The 20,458-nt window shown below is 41.8% G+C and overlaps 1 protein-coding gene across 3 annotated transcripts in view; it reads right to left on the bottom strand.

The window, feature by feature from the left end:
• RSU1 (Ras suppressor protein 1) overlaps window positions 1-20,458 on the bottom strand; it is a 237,890-nt gene that overhangs the window by 159,689 nt on the left and 57,743 nt on the right. For all 3 annotated transcript variants that reach the window (XM_025396280.1, XM_025396282.1, XM_025396281.1), the window contains 3 exons: window positions 15,361-15,479; window positions 13,419-13,501; window positions 13,034-13,148 (listed from right to left, as the gene is read on the bottom strand). In XM_025396280.1, the coding sequence (XP_025252065.1) occupies window positions 13,034-13,148; window positions 13,419-13,501; window positions 15,361-15,479 (317 nt within the window). The remainder of the gene's footprint in view (window positions 1-13,033; window positions 13,149-13,418; window positions 13,502-15,360; window positions 15,480-20,458) is intronic.

Here is a 20,458-nt window from a genome sequence, read left to right as displayed (position 1 = left end):
TCAAACATTCAAAAAAGAAAAATTATCAAATTTTACTCATTTTATGTGACTCGATATTCCTGAAACAAAACTATACAAAGATACTATACGATCAGAAGAAAACTACAAACTAATATCCCTCACGAACGCGGAAAAATTTTAGGTAAAACACTAGTAAATGAAATCCAGAAATATATAAAAAAGAAGATACAAAAAATGAAAGCCACATAGATGTAGAAAAGGCATTTGACAAACTTCAACATTTCATGATAAATCATTCTGCAAACAAAAAATAGAAGGGAATTTGTAAAACCTGACAAAGTTTACACAAAAAAAATCTTACAGATAACACAATATTCTATGGTGAAAGACTGAATGTTTTCCCCTTAAGATTAGAAATAAGACAAGGATGTCTGCTCTTGCCACCTATATTCCACACTGTACTAGAAGATGCAGAAAAGTAATGCCAAGAAAATAAAATTAAAGGCATCCAGATTGGAAAGGAGGACGTAAAACAGCTCTTATAAAGAGAAAATTCTAAGGAATCCACTAAAAATAATGAGAATCACTGAGTTCATAAGGTTGTAAAATACAGTATCAACACAACATCCACTGTATTCCTACATACTAGCAACCAACAACCCAAAAGTAAAATTAAGAAAATAATTTCACTTATAATAGCATCAAAAATAATAAAATGCTTAGAAAAAAATTTAGCAAAAGTATACAACGAACTCTGAAATCTTCAAAACATTATTGAAAGAAATAGAAGATCTAAATAAATGGAAAAAAATATCCCATGTTCATGGATCTGAAGACTTCATATTGTTGAGATTATGATATAATCCCCAAAATAATCTACAAATTCAGTGCAATTTCTACCAAAATACAAGTTGGCTTCTTTGTATAAATTAACAAGCTGATTCTAAAATTCATATGGAAACTCACAGGCCTCAAAATAGCTAAAACAATCCTGAAAAAGAATAACAAAGTTGAAACTAACATGCCCCAATTTAAAAACTTACTACAAAGCAACAGTACTAAAGATAGTGTGGTACTGGCATAAGGATAGACATATAAATAAATGAAATAGCATTGAGAGTACAAAAATAAAACTATATATCTGCTGTCAATTGGTTGTTGACAAGGGTGCCAAGACCATTTGATAAAAAGAGAACAGTCTTTTCTACACGTGGTGCTGGAACAACAGGACAGCCGCAGGCAAAAGAATAAAACTGAATCCTTATCTCACATCACATACAAAAATTAATTCAGAATGGATCAAAAATATAAATGTAAGAGCCAAACTAAAAAACCCTTAGGGCTAGGAGACATGGAGGGATTGGAGTGAGAAAGAAAAGGGTACGGTGTTTCATTTTGAGGTAATGAACGATGTTCTAAAGTGGTGGTGATGGTTTTACAACTCTGAACATATGAAAAAACACTGAATTGTACACTTAGGATGTATTAATTATGTGGTATGAGCTGCAAAAATATTCAGGTGAAAATTTCAAGGAGAGAGCAAAGATCAGGAAGAAGTGAGAGGAGGTTATTGACAGCCGCTCATGAGTGAGGGAGGGTGGTAAGTAGCATGGAAACCATGGGTGCCAGATGGGCCTTAAATATTCCTAGGGAACATTCAAGAGCTCTAATTGACAAAGGCATACAATCCACTCTGTAATTTTATATGATCACCTTGACTACGGGGTGAAGAATGAATTGCAATGGGAAGGCAGGAAGCAGGAAACCAGTTAGGAGGTTATTCTAGCAACCCAGGTAAGAGATGACGGTGGCTTAAACCAATGTCGTGAGGAAGCTGACATTCTAGCAGCCATTTTGTGATTTTTAACTATTTGTTTAGCTGTTTCTTTCTTTCAAGGATTTTCTTCATGAAGGTAAGGGCTATGTATGTTTTATTTAACCAGTGCTCCCCAAACTGAACTGATGACAGAAATATAACACATATGGGGTTGGAAGTCAGATTCTGATACGGTAAGATGGATTCAATAGGGGCTGTCCAAGGAGAAGAGCCAATATTTTTAAAACAGCAAATATAAAAGGCAACAGAGATAGTATTGGGCGAGTTAAAATCATTCTATAAATGTTGAAAAAATGAGCATAAGCTTATTTACTAATATTAGAATGCTATCACAACTTCACAGAAGTATAAATGGTACAATTAGATGCTTTTGTGTAATAGGTAGTCAACTTATGGAATTAGTACTCAGTTGAAAATGTGAACAATTCTGGAAAGGTCTAAATAACCATAAATATGAAAGACTGATCCATGATGTCATGATAAGGCCTAGATTTCTGGTGTTGACAACATGAGGGACAATCGTCACCCACTTTACTCCTTTCAAACTCCCACTGCACTCTAAAAGAAACTCTCACACTCACACACGCATACAATACCATTTGGGTCTGACTCAGTGTAACACTGCTTTTTTTTTTCTTTTAACATAGGAATACTATAATATATAGGAGATGCCTCAAAGGGAGAGGCTACATAAATGTAAGATATTATATATGCATTCAGGTGATAACTGTATTTACAGACATGGCTCTGGAATTTATAAAAAAAAAAAAATTAAATCCGGAACCTTAGCACTGCTGGCATTTCTCCCAGGGCAAAAATACATTTAGCATCCTTTTAAATCAAAGGAAGTCCACTGCACACAGTGGCAAGCTTTTCCAGCTGGTGTTAACACAGATTGATGCACATGTTCAATCACGTTGAACCTGACGCTGGGCTTCCTGAAATTTATACTACAAAACGGAAACGTTTTATGTGTTGCAACTTCCCACCCCCTTTAAGGTAATAACTCACCAGGTAGAAATATAATTCATGTAGCATTTAAAAAATCCACGCTGAAAACATTTTCTGGGGCTAAAGATTTCACTGAAATAGAATATATAAAATGGGACTTGTTAAAAAATATCACGTAGGAGACTTGACGGGAGTCATTTTTGATTATCAGCTGAGGCCATGGGAATCAAAGGATATGGTATGATTTTTTGTGAAGTATGGCAAAAGAAATATTAATGCAGAAATAAAATGTAGGAGCATGTAATAAAATCCAAGTCAAAATTCAAAGTTGGGTACAAATATTCTATTCCCAACATTTACTTTTTCAAATAAAATTAAGGCATATATTTGGAATCACAGCAATCTGTCATCTAATAATAAATTATGCCTTTTTATTGGCTCAGTTTTGACACATTGATGAGTATACTATTGGGTGGAATACTTATTTTTGAATTAGAAAGATCTGAACTAAAAACTGGATTCTGTCCATAATAAGCCGTGTCAATAGTGTAGCCTTAGGCAAGTCACATCTTTAAAAAGAGGCCAGAGAGCTCTCCTTGCCTACATTATAAAACTGAGATTAAGAGCATGAAACTCTTCTGCAAATTATGATATTCTGCATTAAAAACTAAGGTATGTCTGGAATTATATCTAGCTTAAAACCAATCTGAAAAATGTTAGTGAGCAATTAACAAATTCAATCTTATACATGTGTAAGTGGCACAGTTTATAATTCCATAAAGAACGTCCTCGTCACTTACTGCTCTATCTATTAAGCTAGATCTTCTTTTCATAGTAACAGGATTTAGGCAAGAAAAGCAATTCTGATAACAACATAAAGCTGCCTTGGGTTAGGGCAAGTAATTACCCCAAATCAAAAATCTAGTCTAAAAAAAAATTAACTTTCTTATTATTTATTTGGAGTCTGCTTATTCTAGACATAGTTAACAACCACACTACATCTTTTCTTAAGGAAATAATTAAAAGATTTAGCCAGGTGGGTGGCTCATTCCTGTAATCCTAACATTTTGGGAGGCCAAGGTGGAAGGATCACCTGAGCTCAGGAGTTTGAGACCAGCCTGGGCAACACAGGGAGACTCCATCTCTACAAAAATTAAAAAATTAGCCAGGCATGGTGATGCATGCCTGTGGTCCCAGCTACTTGTAAGGTTGAGGTGCAAGGATCACTTGGGCCCAGAAGTCAAGGCTGCAGTGAGCCATGATCATGCCATTGCAAGCCAGTCTGGGTGACACAGAGCAAGACTCTGTCGAAAGAAAGACGGGGGGAGGGGAGGGGAGGGGAGGGGAGAAAGAAAGAAAAGATTTCACATGATAGCTAAACTACTTTGTTCAACTCCAGAAGAGACTTCTTTTTCTATAATGCTTTTAATTTATAATACTAAAGATTTTGAAAGATGGATTTATGTAGTGTATTTTAACATGAAATAAATTACTAATATGTAGACAAGTGACAAAAGCATTATAGTGTAGGCACACAACTGATATTAACAAATGAAGCAATTGGTTCAGAACAATGGTTGCTAACACGAATTCTGGGAGAAGTAAAAAAATCCCCAATGAAATAAGCGCTGTCACAAAAGGTAACATTAAGACAGTGAGAAATTAAACAATTAGAAAATAATGTTGTCACTTGCAGAGAGGTAGTTTAAGATCTTAACATGGATAAAGAAGTGAGTATAATCAGTTAGTGCAAGTACTACGAAGTACCCAACACTTACTAGGAACAAGTTAATAATCATATAAAGGATGTCAAAAAGAAAGAACTGAATGAATGGGTGAATGAGTGAATGAATGGACGAATGAGTGAATGAAACCACCCACGGTCCAACCAAAAAGCCAATCACAGAGCTTTTTAGGTAGAACAACCAGAACCTGCTCCCAGCCTCAATATAAAACTCCCAAGAAAGGCACAGACTTGGAAGATCCCTTGTTATTATAAAATTCTTAGGATGGGTGGACTGCAGGCATACTCTTCTTGTTATGTCTTTTGTCCGCCCTGAGTACTGGCCATGCAGAATCCCTTCATCTGAGCTAATCCCTCTTACCCCTTCTTTTCCCTCGCTTTTCTTTTCTGACCCTTCCTGTGTGCCTCAATTATCACACAGGAGGATAATTCCAAGCCTTTCTTTTATCCACAGGATACACTGACCAATCCCACTGTGTGAGGTGAGACTTTGGCTTTGGATCTACCCTGTTGTTTCTTTCTCACTAGGCACTCGGTAACTAACTGCCTCTTCCCTGTCAAAAGGGTGGGGCTGGGGTGACCTCTCTGCTTAGACTGTTTCAGAAGAGCCCAGGTTTCAGAAAGCTGGCCTCTAAACAGTCAAAGTTTAATAGCATAAAAATCCACTGTGCACGTACGTGTATGTGTGTGTGTGTGTTCATTTACCTAACATTTCACTGAGCAGCTGTACTCATTCCTGAGTCAAGGCTAAATTCTTTAAGCAGATTATCCTTTTAATCTTCACAAAGACACCACAAGGTGGGGGCTGTTATTACCCTCATTTTACATGAGGTATAGAAGGGAGGTAAAATAACGTATCTGTTTTAGTCCGTTTTCACGGTGCTGATAAAGACAAACCCGAGACTGGGCAATTTACAAAACAAAGAGGTTTAATTGGACTTACAGTTCTAAGAGGCTGGGGAGGCCTCACAATCATGGTGGAAGGCAAGGAGAAGCAAGTCACATCTTACACGAATGGCGGCAGGCAAAGAGGGCTTGTGCAGGGAGACTCCCATTTTTAAAACCATGAGATCTCATGGAACCCATTCACTATCACGAGAACGGCACAGGAAAGACCCGCCCCCATGAGTCAATCATCTCCCACCGGGTCCCTCCCACAACACGTGGGAATTATGGGAGCTACAAGATGAGATTTGGGTGAGGACACAGAGTCAAACCATATCAATATCTGAAGGTCACAGAACAAGGCAGTGGAGAGTGAGGTTTGAACCCAAGCCTAGTGATGGAGAGTCCAGCACTTAACCTCTATCCTCTACTGGTTACATTTGAAAAAGTTTGTTTGTTTGTTTGTTTTTTTGAGACGGAGTCTCGCTCAGTCGCCCAGGCTGGAGTGCAGTGGCCCGATCTCGGCTCACTGCAAGCTCCGCCTCCCGGGTTCACGCCATTCTCCTGCCTCAGCCTCCCAAGTAGCTGGGACTACAGGAGCCCACCGCCACGTGCCCGGCTAATTTTTTGCATTTTTAGTACAGATGGGGTTTCACCGTGTTAGCCAGGATGGTCTCGATCTCCTGACCTCGTGATCCGCCCGCCTCGGCCTCCCAAAGTGCTGGGATTACAGGCGTGAGCCGCCGCGCCCGGCCTGAAAAACGTTTTAAACCTCTGGAAAAAATAATTGGGAACCAGTTGACAGAATGACAATAACAGAAGAGAAGATAAACAAGACACTTATAATCGGGGACTTAATTGACCAAACAAAGAATACTGGATTTTCTTCTTGCCTGCCTCAGGAAAGAAAGTTATTTTTCTTTAGCTTCTCAATGTCCACAGGAAAAGGATTAAGAGATATAACAGAAGAGATTTTTGACTGTACATCCACTCATGGTTAATTCTGTTTATTCTGGAGAATATAATTGAGAGGAAATTCTCAATTCATAGCATCCTTTACTCTCTGAAGGGGATTAATATTTGTTTCCACTCTTCACAAATATGCTAGAAAATACTATGGTTCTCATAGTTACTGTAGTAAAAAATGCTATCGATTGTGGGCACATATTGTAGTGCACTAAGCTGGCTAGCCCCACGTGTATGCAGCATTGCAGACGTATGTCCCATAGGCTGCTTGGATTCGTGCAAATAAGGTTTTGATGTCTATAGCACTTTGTTTTGTTGCATGCCAAGCAGACCAATGTGATTTTTTTTCCTCTTCTCCAAAGGCAAAATTATTTGGGTAACAAATGCGGGAGAAGAGGTCCCATCATTGCCTAGAAGCCAAGAAACCAGAAACAATTCCAATTCAGAACAAGCAGCAGAAACCATGGAATGGTTAGGAAAGAGAATTATGCAAAACACAGAATCCAGATCTTCAGCTCACATGACAGCGGTCTCATCTGCGGGTGAGAAAATGCAGAAGTGGAACAGAAAACTGCTAACAAACCCCAGGGGGCACCACCAGCTCCCAAATCACCTTTTTCTTTCTTTTTTTTTTTCCTAGGGCTGTCGACCTATTCTGAGGATTGGTCAAGGTATATATTGAGTTTCCTTTCTTCACTACCAATGCAGGATTTTTTTCTTCTCTACTAATTAATTCTTCCAGGAAATAATATATAAAGGAACAAAAAAGGGGTGAAAGTTCAGTTAGCCACATGGCTGGCTGCTTTTTAGGAGACTGGATGTTGGCTGAAAATACTGGGTAAAAAGAGACTTCTGCATTCAGGCAGGCTCCGGAGGATATTTCAGTTATGTGCATTCCATTGTCCTGCCCTGTCTGAGTTAACTGCATTTGTCAGGAAAAAAAGAATAACTCCCCATCCGCCTCGTTAGAGAACCCCTTTTTCCTGTGAAGCAAAAACACACCACATAGCTCCAGCAATGGGGAGCCATCTGTGGTGTCAACCGAGGTGGCCACAGTCCCTGACTGGCCACGGATGTCTGCCTGGGAGTCAGCCGGACCCATAAACCTCCTCGATCCTTCTGGGTTCGGTGTTTAGGAACCACAGTGCTTCGGGCTTAATCTTTCACTCCGCAGTCACACACAAGGGATCTCATCCAATTTGTAGCCTTAAATGTATGCTGATAATGCCTCAAACTATATATGCAGCCTAGACGTCTCTTCTGGACTCCAGATTCATATACCCCATTGCCTTCTCAACGAGATACCCCGAAGGCATCTCAAATTTAAGATATCTGAAACTCAGCTCAGGATGACCTTCTCTCCTCAATCCCTCTCCTAATCTACTCTTCCTGTAATCTTCCCCACACTTCCAGTTGCTTACACCAAAAGCTCACAGTTAACTTTAACTCTTTCACCCCTCATCTAAGCTGTCACCAATTCCTGTTAGTTACAGATCCAGTATCCAACCATTAGTTGTACCACTACCACTACCATTTGGATGAAGCCAGCATCTACTCCCACCAGGATTGCTATGATAGTCTCCTATATCTCGGACTCTCCGCTTCCACCCTTGCCCTCTGTCCTCCAGCCTATTTTCAGCACAGCAGCCAAAGAACTCCTGTGCCGAGACGGGCGGATCACGAGGTCAGGAGTTCGAGACCATCCTGGCTAACACAGTGAAACCCCGTCTCTACTAAAAAATACAAAAAACTAGCCGGGCGAGGTGGCGGGCGCCTGTAGTCCCGGCTACTCAGGAGGCTGAGGCAGGAGAATGGCGTAAAAACCCGGGAGGCAGAGCTTGCAGTGAGCTGAGATCCGGCCACTGCACTCCACCCTGGGCGACACAGGGAGACTCCGTCTCAAAAAAAAAAAAAGAAAAGAGAAACAGTCAGGGGCTGCACAGCATGGCTCATGCCTGTAATCCCAGTGCTTCAGGAGGCTGAGGCAGGAGGATCACTCAAGCCCAGGCGTTTGAGACTAGCCTGGGCAACACAGCAAGACCCCATCTCCACAAAAAACTGAGAAAATCAGTGGGGCATAGTGGTGCACGCCTGTAGTCCCAGCTACTTGGGAGGCCAAGGCAGGAGGATCCCTTGAGCCTGGGAGATGGAAGCTGCAGTGAGTTACGACTGCACCACTGCACTCCAGCCTGGCTGATCACATGAGACTGTCTAAGTAAGAAAGTCAGATCATGCTATGCCTTTGCTCAAAACCCTTCAATGTCTTCCCACTTGTATCAGTTTCCTTTCGCTGCTCTAACCAATGACTACAAGCAGTGGCTTAAAATAATAGAAATCTAGTCTCTTACTGTTGTAGAGTGCACAAGTCCAAAAACTGGATTTTATGGAGCTAAAATCGAGGTGCCAATAAGGCTGCATTCCTTCTGGAGGCTTCGGAGTTGCGGTGGGGAAAATCCGGCTGCATGCCTTTCCAGTTTCTGGAGGCTGCCTGTACTTCTTGGCTCGTGGTCCCTTCCATGAGTGACTCCAGCCTCTTGCTCCTGCCACTACATCTTTTACTCCTACCTCTGACCTTCCTTCTTCCATCTTACTAGGCCCCTTGTGATTACACTGGGCTCACCTGGGCAATCCAGGGTAATCTCCCCATCTCAAGACTCCAAAGCCCATAAGCAAAGTCACTTTCCCTACAGAAGGTAACAAATTCTCATATTCTGGTGATTGGGACAGGAGCATCTATGGGAGTGCCCATTTCACACGGAGTAAAAGCCCAAGTTCTGACAATGTCTTACTAGTTCCCATGTGAACCAGACCCCACTTCCTGTCTGAGCTCATTGCTTACAACTCTCTGCCCTTCACTCACTCTGTTCCAGCCACACTGGCCTTGCTCTTCCTCAACATAAGCCCACCCAGGACCTTTGCACTTACCGTTCTCTCCAACAGGAGACCTCCCTCCTTCAAGTCTCTGCATAAAGGGCACCACCCTATGAGTGAGGGTTTCTCTGATTACCCCTTCCCCAGCCAGGCACTCCCTTCCATGCTCAATTCTTTCCCAGAGCTCTTAACACCACATGTCTGTCATTCATATTCTCTCTCTCTTTCTTCTGTCCTCTCCCACTAGAACATCATCAATAACAGGTGTTCTGTCTCTTGTCCTAATCCCTAGCAAATACCAGAGGCTCAACAAACAGTTGTTGAATAAGTGAATCTTACTTTACCAGAAAAGGCAAGTTCCTTGGACTCAAAGATCTGCCCTAAAGTAGGAACTTAACCTGAATGAATAAATGAATGAATGGGTACCTGAGAGACTCAACTTACATCTCATTTTTTATAGGTATACAGACTAATATGAAAGCAAGTGCTTTACTACTTAGGAACCAGACATAATGGTTTAAATAGCTTATTCAAAGACACACAATAAAGGTAAAGTAATACAATCACATATTAAAACGCCCGCCAAGCCCCTGACTTTATTTTGCTGTGTTCTCAGACCTGACAAATCAGAACTCGCCCGGATTCTCTTGCTTGGCTGAAACACCAGTACCAAAAAGGTTACAAGTCAATAAACTCTGGATTTATTATGAAATCTCGAAAGCATTTATCTCATATATTCAGATATGTAAAAAACATACAGGGAGAGATCATCATCCGCACTTTAAAACACCCCCAGAAGCAAACCTGCAGCATAAGCTTCATGTGCATCATCAGTGCCCGGCACTGTCCATCAGCCAGTCCAGAGCAGCATTCAGATGGTCGCCTCAGGTGTTGGGGACACAAAGAAACCAAAGACATTCCCATCGTGGGGCATGTTTACTGAGGGGAAAGAAACACCGGGACAATGCAACTGGCTTGGAAAGGGCCAGCAATTTCTCTTGCAGAGGCCATCTCAGCTGCATTTTGCAAAGTGTTATGCTAGCCTTGCTCACATGCCGGCAAAGCCCACGCCAGCTCACCATCCAGCAACGTCTCGCCGCCTGCCTTTTCGGGAGGGTGTGCCGGGGTTGTGTTTCGTTCAAACTTGAAAACTGCATTTCTAGGAATCCTCTTACCAGCATATGGGCAGGAAAGAGGACCTCACTGTGATCAGGAAGCTGGACCCAGAGGAGGGACTGCCAGGTTCAGATCTCGCCTCTGTGAGTCACTAGCTATGTCCCCACAGACATGTCACCAACCACCCCTCTCTACACCTCAATGTCCTCACCTCTAACAAGTCTGCTTATAATTCTTACGATCATTATAGGCGATATTGCAGGAAAAACACTTACAGTGCCTTGCAATTCCAGGCCTTAATAGATATCACCTATTATTATAACAGCTGCTACTATATTAGTATTATATTAATCTTGACTTTAAAAAAAAAAGTCACCATTCAAAAATAAATAGTACATTTGTCTCCATCTTGAGTTTTGCTTGTGACAGTGACTTCTGTAGGTTTATCATTTACTTACAACTAAGTGTTTGTCTATAATCAGGAAAAACAGCTATCAGGCCAATGTTAAGATTAAGCTTTTCTACATATGGCTGGCAAAAATAAAGTCATTTAAAGCCTTCCCCCTCAATTCTACACCTGAATAAAAACATACATGATTTGTTCATGGAAAGCTTAACAGAAATGTTGAACAAATATGACCTCGTGTAGTATTTAAATAAGATAAGCAAAATAAGTAAGATTTTAAAATATATACATAGGCACACGTAGGTTCAAATAGGCATTTTTGTAGCAAATTACTGCCTGATAAAATAATCGTTTAATCTAATATCCTACGTTGCCTCACAGCTTGAAAAATGAAGTAAGATCAAATGACATCAAAATACACATTTATTTTTCTGTTTCTACTAACCACGCTAACCAAGGATACATGTCAGAGGCATCAAGTGAGCTTTACACCAAATGACACAAGAATTCACCTCACACACGGGGATTCCGATTTAGTAGATTGGGGAGGGAGCAAGTATTTGAGTTCCGCAGAAGCTCCCCAGCTATTACTAATGCTAACATCTGTGGTTATTAACCACTGTGTAATATATATATATATTTTTTTCCTTTTGACAGTCTTGTTCTGTCACCCAGGTGGGAGTACAGTGGCACGATCACAGCTCACTGCAGCTTTGACCTCCCAGGCTCAGGTGATCCTCCCACCTCTGCCTCCGGAGTAGCTGGAACTATAAACATGTACCACCATATTCAGCTAATTTTTTGTACTTTTTATAGAGACGGAGTTTCAGCACATAGCACAGGCTGGTCTCAAACTCCTGGGCTCAAGCTATCTGCCTGCTTCGGCCTCCCAGAGTGCTGGGATTACAAGTGTGAGCCACATGCCCGGCCCAAGATCTCTCCTTTGACAAGAAGTTTTTTGCCTTGAAAATGTTTGCAAAAAGCGTTTCTTGATTCTGTAACCCTGCTCCCAAAGCAACACTTGACTACTTGCAACTCAGTAAAGAGAAGTGTTGAGTTAACCTTAAAAAAATCATTAAATAATCCTCTGGTCTTTTAACACTAACAAGAGAGCTGAAGGAAATGGGAAGAGATGAGGCAGGACTTTCCAGCTGTTCCAGGAAATCACGTGACTGCCTTCCCTTTAGACTAATATGGCTGCCAACCGAACTCTAGGCACTAATAGGCCTGTTCTGTGTCTCAGTCTTCCTATGCTAACAATTAGCCACATCAGCCTGCTCATAACCTTCCTAACATCCTGCCATCCAAGGTCCTTGCTTCATTAATTCATTCATTCAACGTTTTCTGAGCACCTACTGTACCCCAGGGAACAAATGCAAAAATGCTCCTGCCCTCCTGGTGCTTGCATTCTAATTTCTAACAAATGGCCTCTTCAAACCGCCAGACTTGTTTAAAGAACTGCTTCTTCAATGTGTTTCTTAAAAATGATGGTATTTTGGAGTAGAAAGGCAAATAATCGCAGTTTGAGACAACAATGTGGTTCAAAGGATTGAAGAAATGAGAGGCTATGGAGGGTCTGCACAAGCAAAGATAAGGGAACTCGTGAACCTTTTGCAGTGGAACGAAGCAGTTAACAGAATCACTGGCTTAGAGGTTATTTCTGGCGGGGGACATAAACCCACTCTGGAAATAGGAACGACCTGGCAGAGGAATAGGATTAGGATTCAGCGGCCAGGAGTAGAACCCATTCCCAGCAAGAACATATTTAACAATTCCTACTAGAGACAGGATTAGGAGAGAGGCAAATTCACGACCCGCAGCGGTATTAACATCTTCAAGTAGCCGTAACAACTACTTTAACTATTTGGTAAAAGTTTTTCCAGGTCAATAAAAATTTAAGGGGTTCAAAAGTAAGAGTGATACTTAGATAAAGTTATTAATAACCAACCAAGACCCAGAAAGCTTACGCAGCTAGTCAATGAGGCACCACGGATAAGGCTCTTACTACTAATCCCATGCTTTTTCCACTACATCACGCAGGGAGCTGAGCGGGGTCATCTTTCATCAGCAGTTTCTAATATACGGGACACTACAGCTGCAGAACACAGGATCGGGGAAGGTCAAATCTATAACAGCTCAACTCTAGTCAATGACAAATGGTTCTCAAATGATCAGAATCGGGTGCCTAGGTGCAGAGTAGTTGTCAAGAAGAGGAGAGAGGTTGTTCAGAATTGCTACATTAGGATAACTGTTATTCATGAAACCCAGAACTAAGTTCATTCATCAGCAACCTTACCTAGTTCTGGGGGCAGAACAGTGAGGCGGTTCCCCTGAATATGGAGCTCTTTAAGCTGGGTAAGCTCCCCGATTTCCTTAGGCAGCGAGATCAGGTCGTTATCCCTAAGGCTGAGCTAAACAGAAGAAAACAAGGAGTTGTCAACGTATTTACACATAAAATGGTGCTCCACAGAAACTCTCATCCTCCTCCATGTCCTCTCTTCTACTAAAGCTCAGTCCTTTCCATTTATTTACAAGTGCCGGCGGATAATCAAGAAACACTATCAGGAGTAGTGGTTTATTCCCACCAAACAAACCTTACTCCTGCTCAAATTGACTTGATTCTACCCCTACAAGGCTGCGGCAGTGAATTGATTTTCTAAGAATTTAGATAAATTACTTACTATCTGCAACTTTGTGAGCTTCCCAATATCTGGCGGCAGGATTTCAAAATCGTTGTCACTTAGATAGAGTGCACGCAGGGTGGCTGCAAATTAAACAGCAATATATAAACAGGGTGGCATGGAACCCAACCATTTGAGGTCTGATCAATACGAGGGAGTCAGCTTTGATTAATAACCCTGACTTGGTGAAAAGCCTTTGACATACCTAGGGCTCCCAATAATAACAAGCAGGTCAAACTTAGATTTACTGGCTTATTGTGTAGCTGGTGTGTCCAGGAAAACATCTATATCCAAGAGGACTGACTCAATTAACAATGTGGGCACTAGCATTTTGGGGCACAGAGTTTCAGCACATTTTTAGAAAAGATTGCTGTTTTTCTCATAGATTCCTTTTGATTCACATTTATTTCTCCATTTGCATCAAAGGAAAACAAAGAACACTACTGTGCCACTTTTATGGATACCTAAGACAAAAGGTTCTTTCAAGAGAATACAACGATGTTAAAACAGACTTTTTCCTATGTAAATAGCACTGGGTTAAAAATTAATGAAAGGCTTTCTGGTGATGGAGGCTATAACCACAGCTCATCAGTTCCATCATCTGACTAATTATTATTACTTGTTTCTACAGCCTTCAGGACAAAAATAAATGAAGACAAAGAGGCTAAAACAATGACATGAAGTTAACAGAGTAAATCCTAACTTAAGGAGAATATCAGTAGTCTGAAATTTGTTCGTAATTATTACACAATGATAATACGATTCCGAACTACTGAAGGCTAAAATTCTAAAGCATCTGTTTATCCTCAACCATAAAAGCTGAGTATAATTAGATATATGTTTTGTTTACCAGTATTTATTTTCTAGAGACAGAGTCTCGCTCTGTCACCTAGGCTGGAGTGCAGTGGGTCACTGCAGCCTCAAACTCCTGGCCTCGGGCACTCTTCCTACCTCAGCCTCCCAAGTAGCTAAGATCACAGGCGCATGCTACTACGCCTGGCTACTTTTTAAATTTTTATTTCTAGAGGCAGGGTCTCTCTATGTTGCCCAGGCTGGTCTTAAACTCCTAGCCTCAAGTCATCTTTGTAGCTCCAGCTCCCAAGAACTGGATGTTAATATAACATAACAAAAACAGTTGCTCCACTGCCCAAGAAAATATTTTATAGCTGATTTCATGTGCTTGACAAAGTCATAGAGAGGTAATGTACATAAGGTAAAAAATAAAATTTAAGAGACCAGCTCAGAAAATTCAGATTTTGTGAATGCCATATAAGTTATTTGAAGAAACAGAACACTCATTTAAGGGAAGCAAACCTTGTCCGAAATAGTGCGTAAGTTCCCAGAAGAAATCATTTTTTAATTTTCAAAAGCATCTTCAGCAAGAAATTTGTTTGCATATGAAAGAATAAAGTGTGTTCACCTGTGGCCAATAATTTCTTAATGCCTGTGTACTGGATAAATAGGTCAATAAGAGTGCTTATTAAAAGGCTGAAAATAAGAATCCTGGATGGAAAATTCAAAAATTCTGTTAGTGGTTTATTAATAAATATTTTTATAAATAATTGATTGGAATATCCTGGGCAAATATCCTACAAAGAATTAATAGCAACATGGGAAGATACTTTTTTTTTTTTGGCATGCTATTTAAAAAGAAAGTCAAGTCTCTTAACTAAATGTGAGGCTTGATCTCATTTAGGTATATAATCTCTCTCAGAATGTTAATATGACATTACTAAGTCCACTTCAGCCCGATGGTGTCACATAACGATATATCAAATGCACATACTGCTGAGCTATGAAGGAATATTCAAAAGGAGTCTCTAAAGAAAAAAATATCTCTGTCCAATAATTTCTCTTGGAGTTTGGGTCCTGACAAATAAATTTCCCTCTTAGAACGCAAAGTACAGGGTTGAGGAGATTCATAGAACTGAAAGTTTCTTACTCAGGTAGAAGAAGTTTCCAGGAAGAGAATTTTCGCTCAAGTTGTTGTAAGTCAAGTCCAGAACCTCAAGAGCTGGCAGGGAGCCGAAGCCTCGTGGCAAAGTGTTCAGCCTGTTCATGCTGTTGCAGGGGGACAAAAATCTATGTCATGACACCAAAGACCCGTTTATACAGACCATCAAGGGTGCCTCAGTTTCACAGGGTGAAAGTGTAAGACAGTGCCATGATCCTAGAGTCACTTTCTACTTTATTTTTATTTTTTATTATTTTGAGACAGGGGTTTGCTCTGTTGCCTAGGTGTGCCCAGGTTGTAGTGCAGTGGCACGATCTCAGCTCACTGCAGCCTCAACCTCCCCAGGCTCAAGCGATCCTTCCACTTCAGTCTCCCAAGTAACTGGGACCACAGGTGCATGCCACCACGCCCTGCTAATGTTTGTATTTTTTGCAAAAATGGGGTTTTGCCATGTTGCTCACACTGGTCTCAAACTCCTGAGCTCAAGCAATCCTCTCACCTTGGCGTCTGAGAATGCTGGGATTATAGGCGTGAGCCACCACGCCCATCCTATATTTTTTTTAATTAAAAAAAAAGCATTTATTTAATATTTACAATGACAAATAAAGATTGTACATACTTATGGTGTACAACATGGTGTACATACTTATGGTGTACATACTTATGGTGTACAACAATTATATATATATAATCCATCGTGGAATGGCTTAAATCACACTGTTTAACATATGCACTGCCTCACATGCTTGTCATTTTTTTTCGTCTTTTGTGGTGAGAATGCACATTCACTCTCTTAGCAATTTTCAAGTATACCACATATTGTTATTAACTGCAGTCACCACGATGTATGATCCATCTCTTGAACGTACTTCTCCTGTCTAACTAAACTTTCGTGTCCTTTGGCTAACATTTCTGCAATTCCCCAATCCCTCCAGCCTGTGGTAACCATTTTATTCCGTTTCAATGAGGTTTACTTTTTTGCATTCCACATATAAGTAAGAGGGTGTGGTATGTTGTCCTACTTGGACTCATAATTTCAGTCAGAGAGCTTGTAGGTTCCTGAAACATTTGCAAATTTCTTAGTTGTCATTTTCCTCCAGCGGCGAAACTTAATCACTGTTTTACACAAAAACTCAAACCATCACAAAATATCTATCCTTGTAAAGAAAAACTTCCTTATGAACGTAGCGATAATATCTCAAAATATACACATGAGCTTTGTAGTTTTCAGACTTTTGCTTGATTTCATTTCATTTATTCCTTTTTGGAGGGAAACATCATGTTTTTGTTCTACAACTGCTAACATTGAAAATTATCTTCAATTAGAATGGTGATGGCCAGGGGCTGGAGGGAGGGGAATGGAGAGGTGTTGTTTAATGGGCATAGGATTCAGGTTTGCAAGATGAGAAAATTCTGGGGATTGGCTGAACAACAATGTGAATATGCTTAACACCACTGAACTGTCTACTACAAAGACAGTACATTTTGTGTGCATTTTATCACAACTTAAGAAAAATTAAAATCATACAATTGACCCTTGAGCAACATGGGTTTGAACTGCCTGGGTCCAAGGACACAAGTATATTTTTCCTCTGCCTCTGCCACCCCTGAGACAGCAAGAACAACCCTCCTCTTCCTCTTCAGCCCACTCAGCATGAAGAGGATGAATACCTTTAAGATGATCCACTTCCATTTAAAGCACAGTAAATGCATCGCCTTTTCCTTATGACTTCTCTAATAACATTTTCTTTTCTCTAGCTTACTTTATTGTAAGAATGAAGAACAGAATACATACAGCACACAAAATACGCGTTCATCAACTATTTCTGTTTTTCATAAGGCTTCCGGTCAACTGTAGGCTATTGGGAATTAAGATTTTTCGGAGTCAAAAGTAACGTGTGGATTTTTGACTGCATGAGTCACTGTGTTGCTCCCTCAACCCATGTGTTGCTCAAGGGTCAACTGTGTGTGAGTGTGGGCGGGGGTGTGTGGTGTGTGTATGTGGTATTGTGTGTGGTGTTATGTGTATGTTATTTGGGTGTTTCGTGGGGTGTGTGAGGGGTATGGTGTGTGAGGTATGTGTGTGGTGTGTGTGGGGGATATGGGCGTGGTGTGGTGTGTGTATGGGGTGTGTTTGGGGGTGTGGTGGTGTGTGTGTGGGTGTGTGTATGCGGTGTGTGGTGTGGGTGTGGTGTGTGTGTGTACACGGTATGTGTGTGTGGTGTGGTGTGGGTGTGGTGTGGGTGTGTGGGTGTGTACACAGTATGTGTGTGTGGTGTGGTATGGGTGTGGTGTGTGGGTGTGTACACGGTATGTGTGTGTGGTGTGGTATGGGTGTGGGTGTGTGGGTGTGTACGCGGTGTGTGTGTGTGGTGTGGTATGGGTGTGGTATGGGTGTGGGTGTGTGGGTGTGTACACGGTGTGTGGTGTGGTATGGGTGTGGTATGGGTGTGTGGGTGTGTACACGGTGTGTGTGTGGTGTGGTATGGGTGTGGGTGTGTGGGTGTGTACACGGTGTGTGTGTGGTGTGGTATGGGTGTGATATGGGTGTGGTGTGTGGTGTGGGTGTGGGTATGTATACGGTATGTGTGTGTGTGTGGGTGTGTGGGTGTTTACACGGTATGTGTGTGTGTGTGGGTGTGTGGGTATGTACACGGTATGTGTGTGTGGTGTGGTGTGTGTGTGGGTGTGCATGTTTGTGTCTGTGTCTGTGTGTGTCTCCAATGAAGTCTAAGGGAATTTTTTTCTACACTATCTTTTATCCTTTCTTCAAGCCCCTTATTTTCCTTAATGCAGTTCCCTTTGAACTTACTTAAAAGTCAATTTAAAAAAAAACTTTAATAAAAGTTGACAGACATTGAAAGATGGAAGGGACTGTGACAATAAAAATCATTCTAGCCATCGATCCTTCTCATAACAGATCCAGCTCGGTCCAGCCCTACCAAGCGGGCCTCACCAGAAACAGCTGACAGCAGAGGGGGCAACCAAAAGGGAAACGTGGGTTCCGTCTCTCAGGCAGAAAATATCCCAGACAGACCACACCCAGCAAAACGACCTCCACGACTATCTACTGCCACGACAGCAACGACGAGCATTCTCCATGAGGTCACAATTTGTGAAGCACATTATGGCAAGTACTTCCCTTGTTCACTAAAACTACCTTGTAATACAGGCAAGATGGAGCTTGTCATTAATGCTATGTTGAGACGAAAGAGCAGCCTAAGAGACGGTAAGGAGCAAAGACTTCAGAAGTGACTGAGGAAGGTGACATGTGTCTGGGCGCACCCTGTACCTCACAGAGGCCAAAGCCACTCCAGACCCTTGGGCTCCGATGCAAGGATTCTGAGAGGAATTGCAAGTCAAAGAGAGGACGGCAGAGAAGCACACACTAGGTGCTTCTGTCTTTAAACACTGCTTTAAGTTGTCCGTTTTGAAAACTGCTGATTCCTTAGCATTTTTCTCTGCAAATAGATACACTTTTGCAGTATTAGGTAGAGGAAATCCACTGTTAGACAGGTGTAGAGAGAAGAGGCATCTCACCTGAGAGAGAGCTCCCATTCCATCTCCAGCCCAGAGCAAGCCTGGGGCCCCTCCACCTCCTGGTGGCAAGAATCTACTGAATTTCAGGTTCCTTTTTCTTTGGAGTGACAAACCAATACCCACAATGTGTAAGGAACACAGCAGAGTCCCATGTGCAGCTGATGGCCATAAGCAACAGTAGTAGGCACACCACCCTGGCAGGCAGAAAGGAAGCCCTTATTTAAATGCTGAAACTTCAGAAGAACTGCTAGCAACAGCCCCAGCTACAAAGCGGGCAAGGAAATGCAGAGATTTCTGGCCACCTCTCTGGATGCCAGTCCATGTGCATGGTGACCTGGTGGCATCTCTCTCTGCAGAATGAAACATAGAACATGCTGGCTGTCCGCATTTCCTCCAGCAGGTGCTAACATCCATCTCCATCCATCCACATTTCCACATGTAGGAATTCCGTGCTCAGGACCTGCTCTGACACTGCTAGCAATCAAGGTTTCCATGAGAAGCCACCGTGGGGGTAGGAAAAGTACAGAGCTTTAAGGCAGAAGACAACTAGATGAGGAGTCTGGCTCCAGCACTTGCTAGCTGCATGACCTTGACCAAGTTACTCAGCTTCTCTGACACCCAATTTCCTCAACTATAAAATGAGGCTGACAACACCTTGAGGGCAGGATCGCTGGGAGCATGAGAGAGAAAATATCTGAAGCACCCAACACCCGATCCATGGCTCACACGTGGCTTCTCAGGGAATGCGAGCTGTTGGTAGAATTATTTTTCAAAAAGGTTTGAGAGAAAATGTTGAATCAGCCCTAAGCGAGCAAGCTCACCTCATGAAATTCCACTTTGGATGGTCCCAACTATCAAGTGTGGTTTTCTATTTGTGCCACACTTGCTTAATCTCAGGTGACTTCAGGTGTTTCAACATAAAGCTTCGCAGCGCTCAGCTATGCCAAGTGGTATCAATTCTTTTGTTTGCATGGAAAGATTTTTCAAATGCGTGTTGGAAGTGGGCAAATGCCTGCATATGGTGGAGAAATTTATAAAATCAGGGGGGTCTCAGGCTATTCAGCATCTTTCTTCCTTTTCTTCTAAAGCCCCGGAAAGGTCTGTACTAACACCTCCTTTTCAGAGCAGTTTCTTCTCCGCAGGTTGTCCTGAGCACCTCCAGCTTCAATAAAACCTTCTTGTCTCAAGGCACTAATTTTTCTCACCTCCACAGTGACCTACTCACACTTATCACAAATAAAAATTAAAAAAAAAAAAAAACCACGCTGAGCCCAGTGGCTCACGTCTGTAATCCCAGCACTTTGGGAGGCCAACACAGGCAGATTGCTTGAGCTCAGGAGCTCGAGACCAACCTGCACAACATGGCAAAAACCCATCTATACAAAAAAAAAAAAAACTACAAAAATTAGCCAGGCATGGTGGCACGTACCTGTGGTCCCAGCTACTCAGGAGGCTGAGGTGGGAGGATCACTTTAGCCCAGGAGGCGCAGGTTGCAGTGAGCAGAGATCATGCCACTGCACTCCAGCCTGGGTGACAGAACGAGAC

The sequence above is a fragment of the Theropithecus gelada genome, chromosome 9, assembly GCF_003255815.1.
Source record: "Theropithecus gelada isolate Dixy chromosome 9, Tgel_1.0, whole genome shotgun sequence".
Classification (NCBI taxonomy): domain Eukaryota; kingdom Metazoa; phylum Chordata; class Mammalia; order Primates; family Cercopithecidae; genus Theropithecus; species Theropithecus gelada.
Note: the sequence above shows the minus strand (reverse complement) of the source record. Positions and strands in the feature narration are given on the sequence as shown.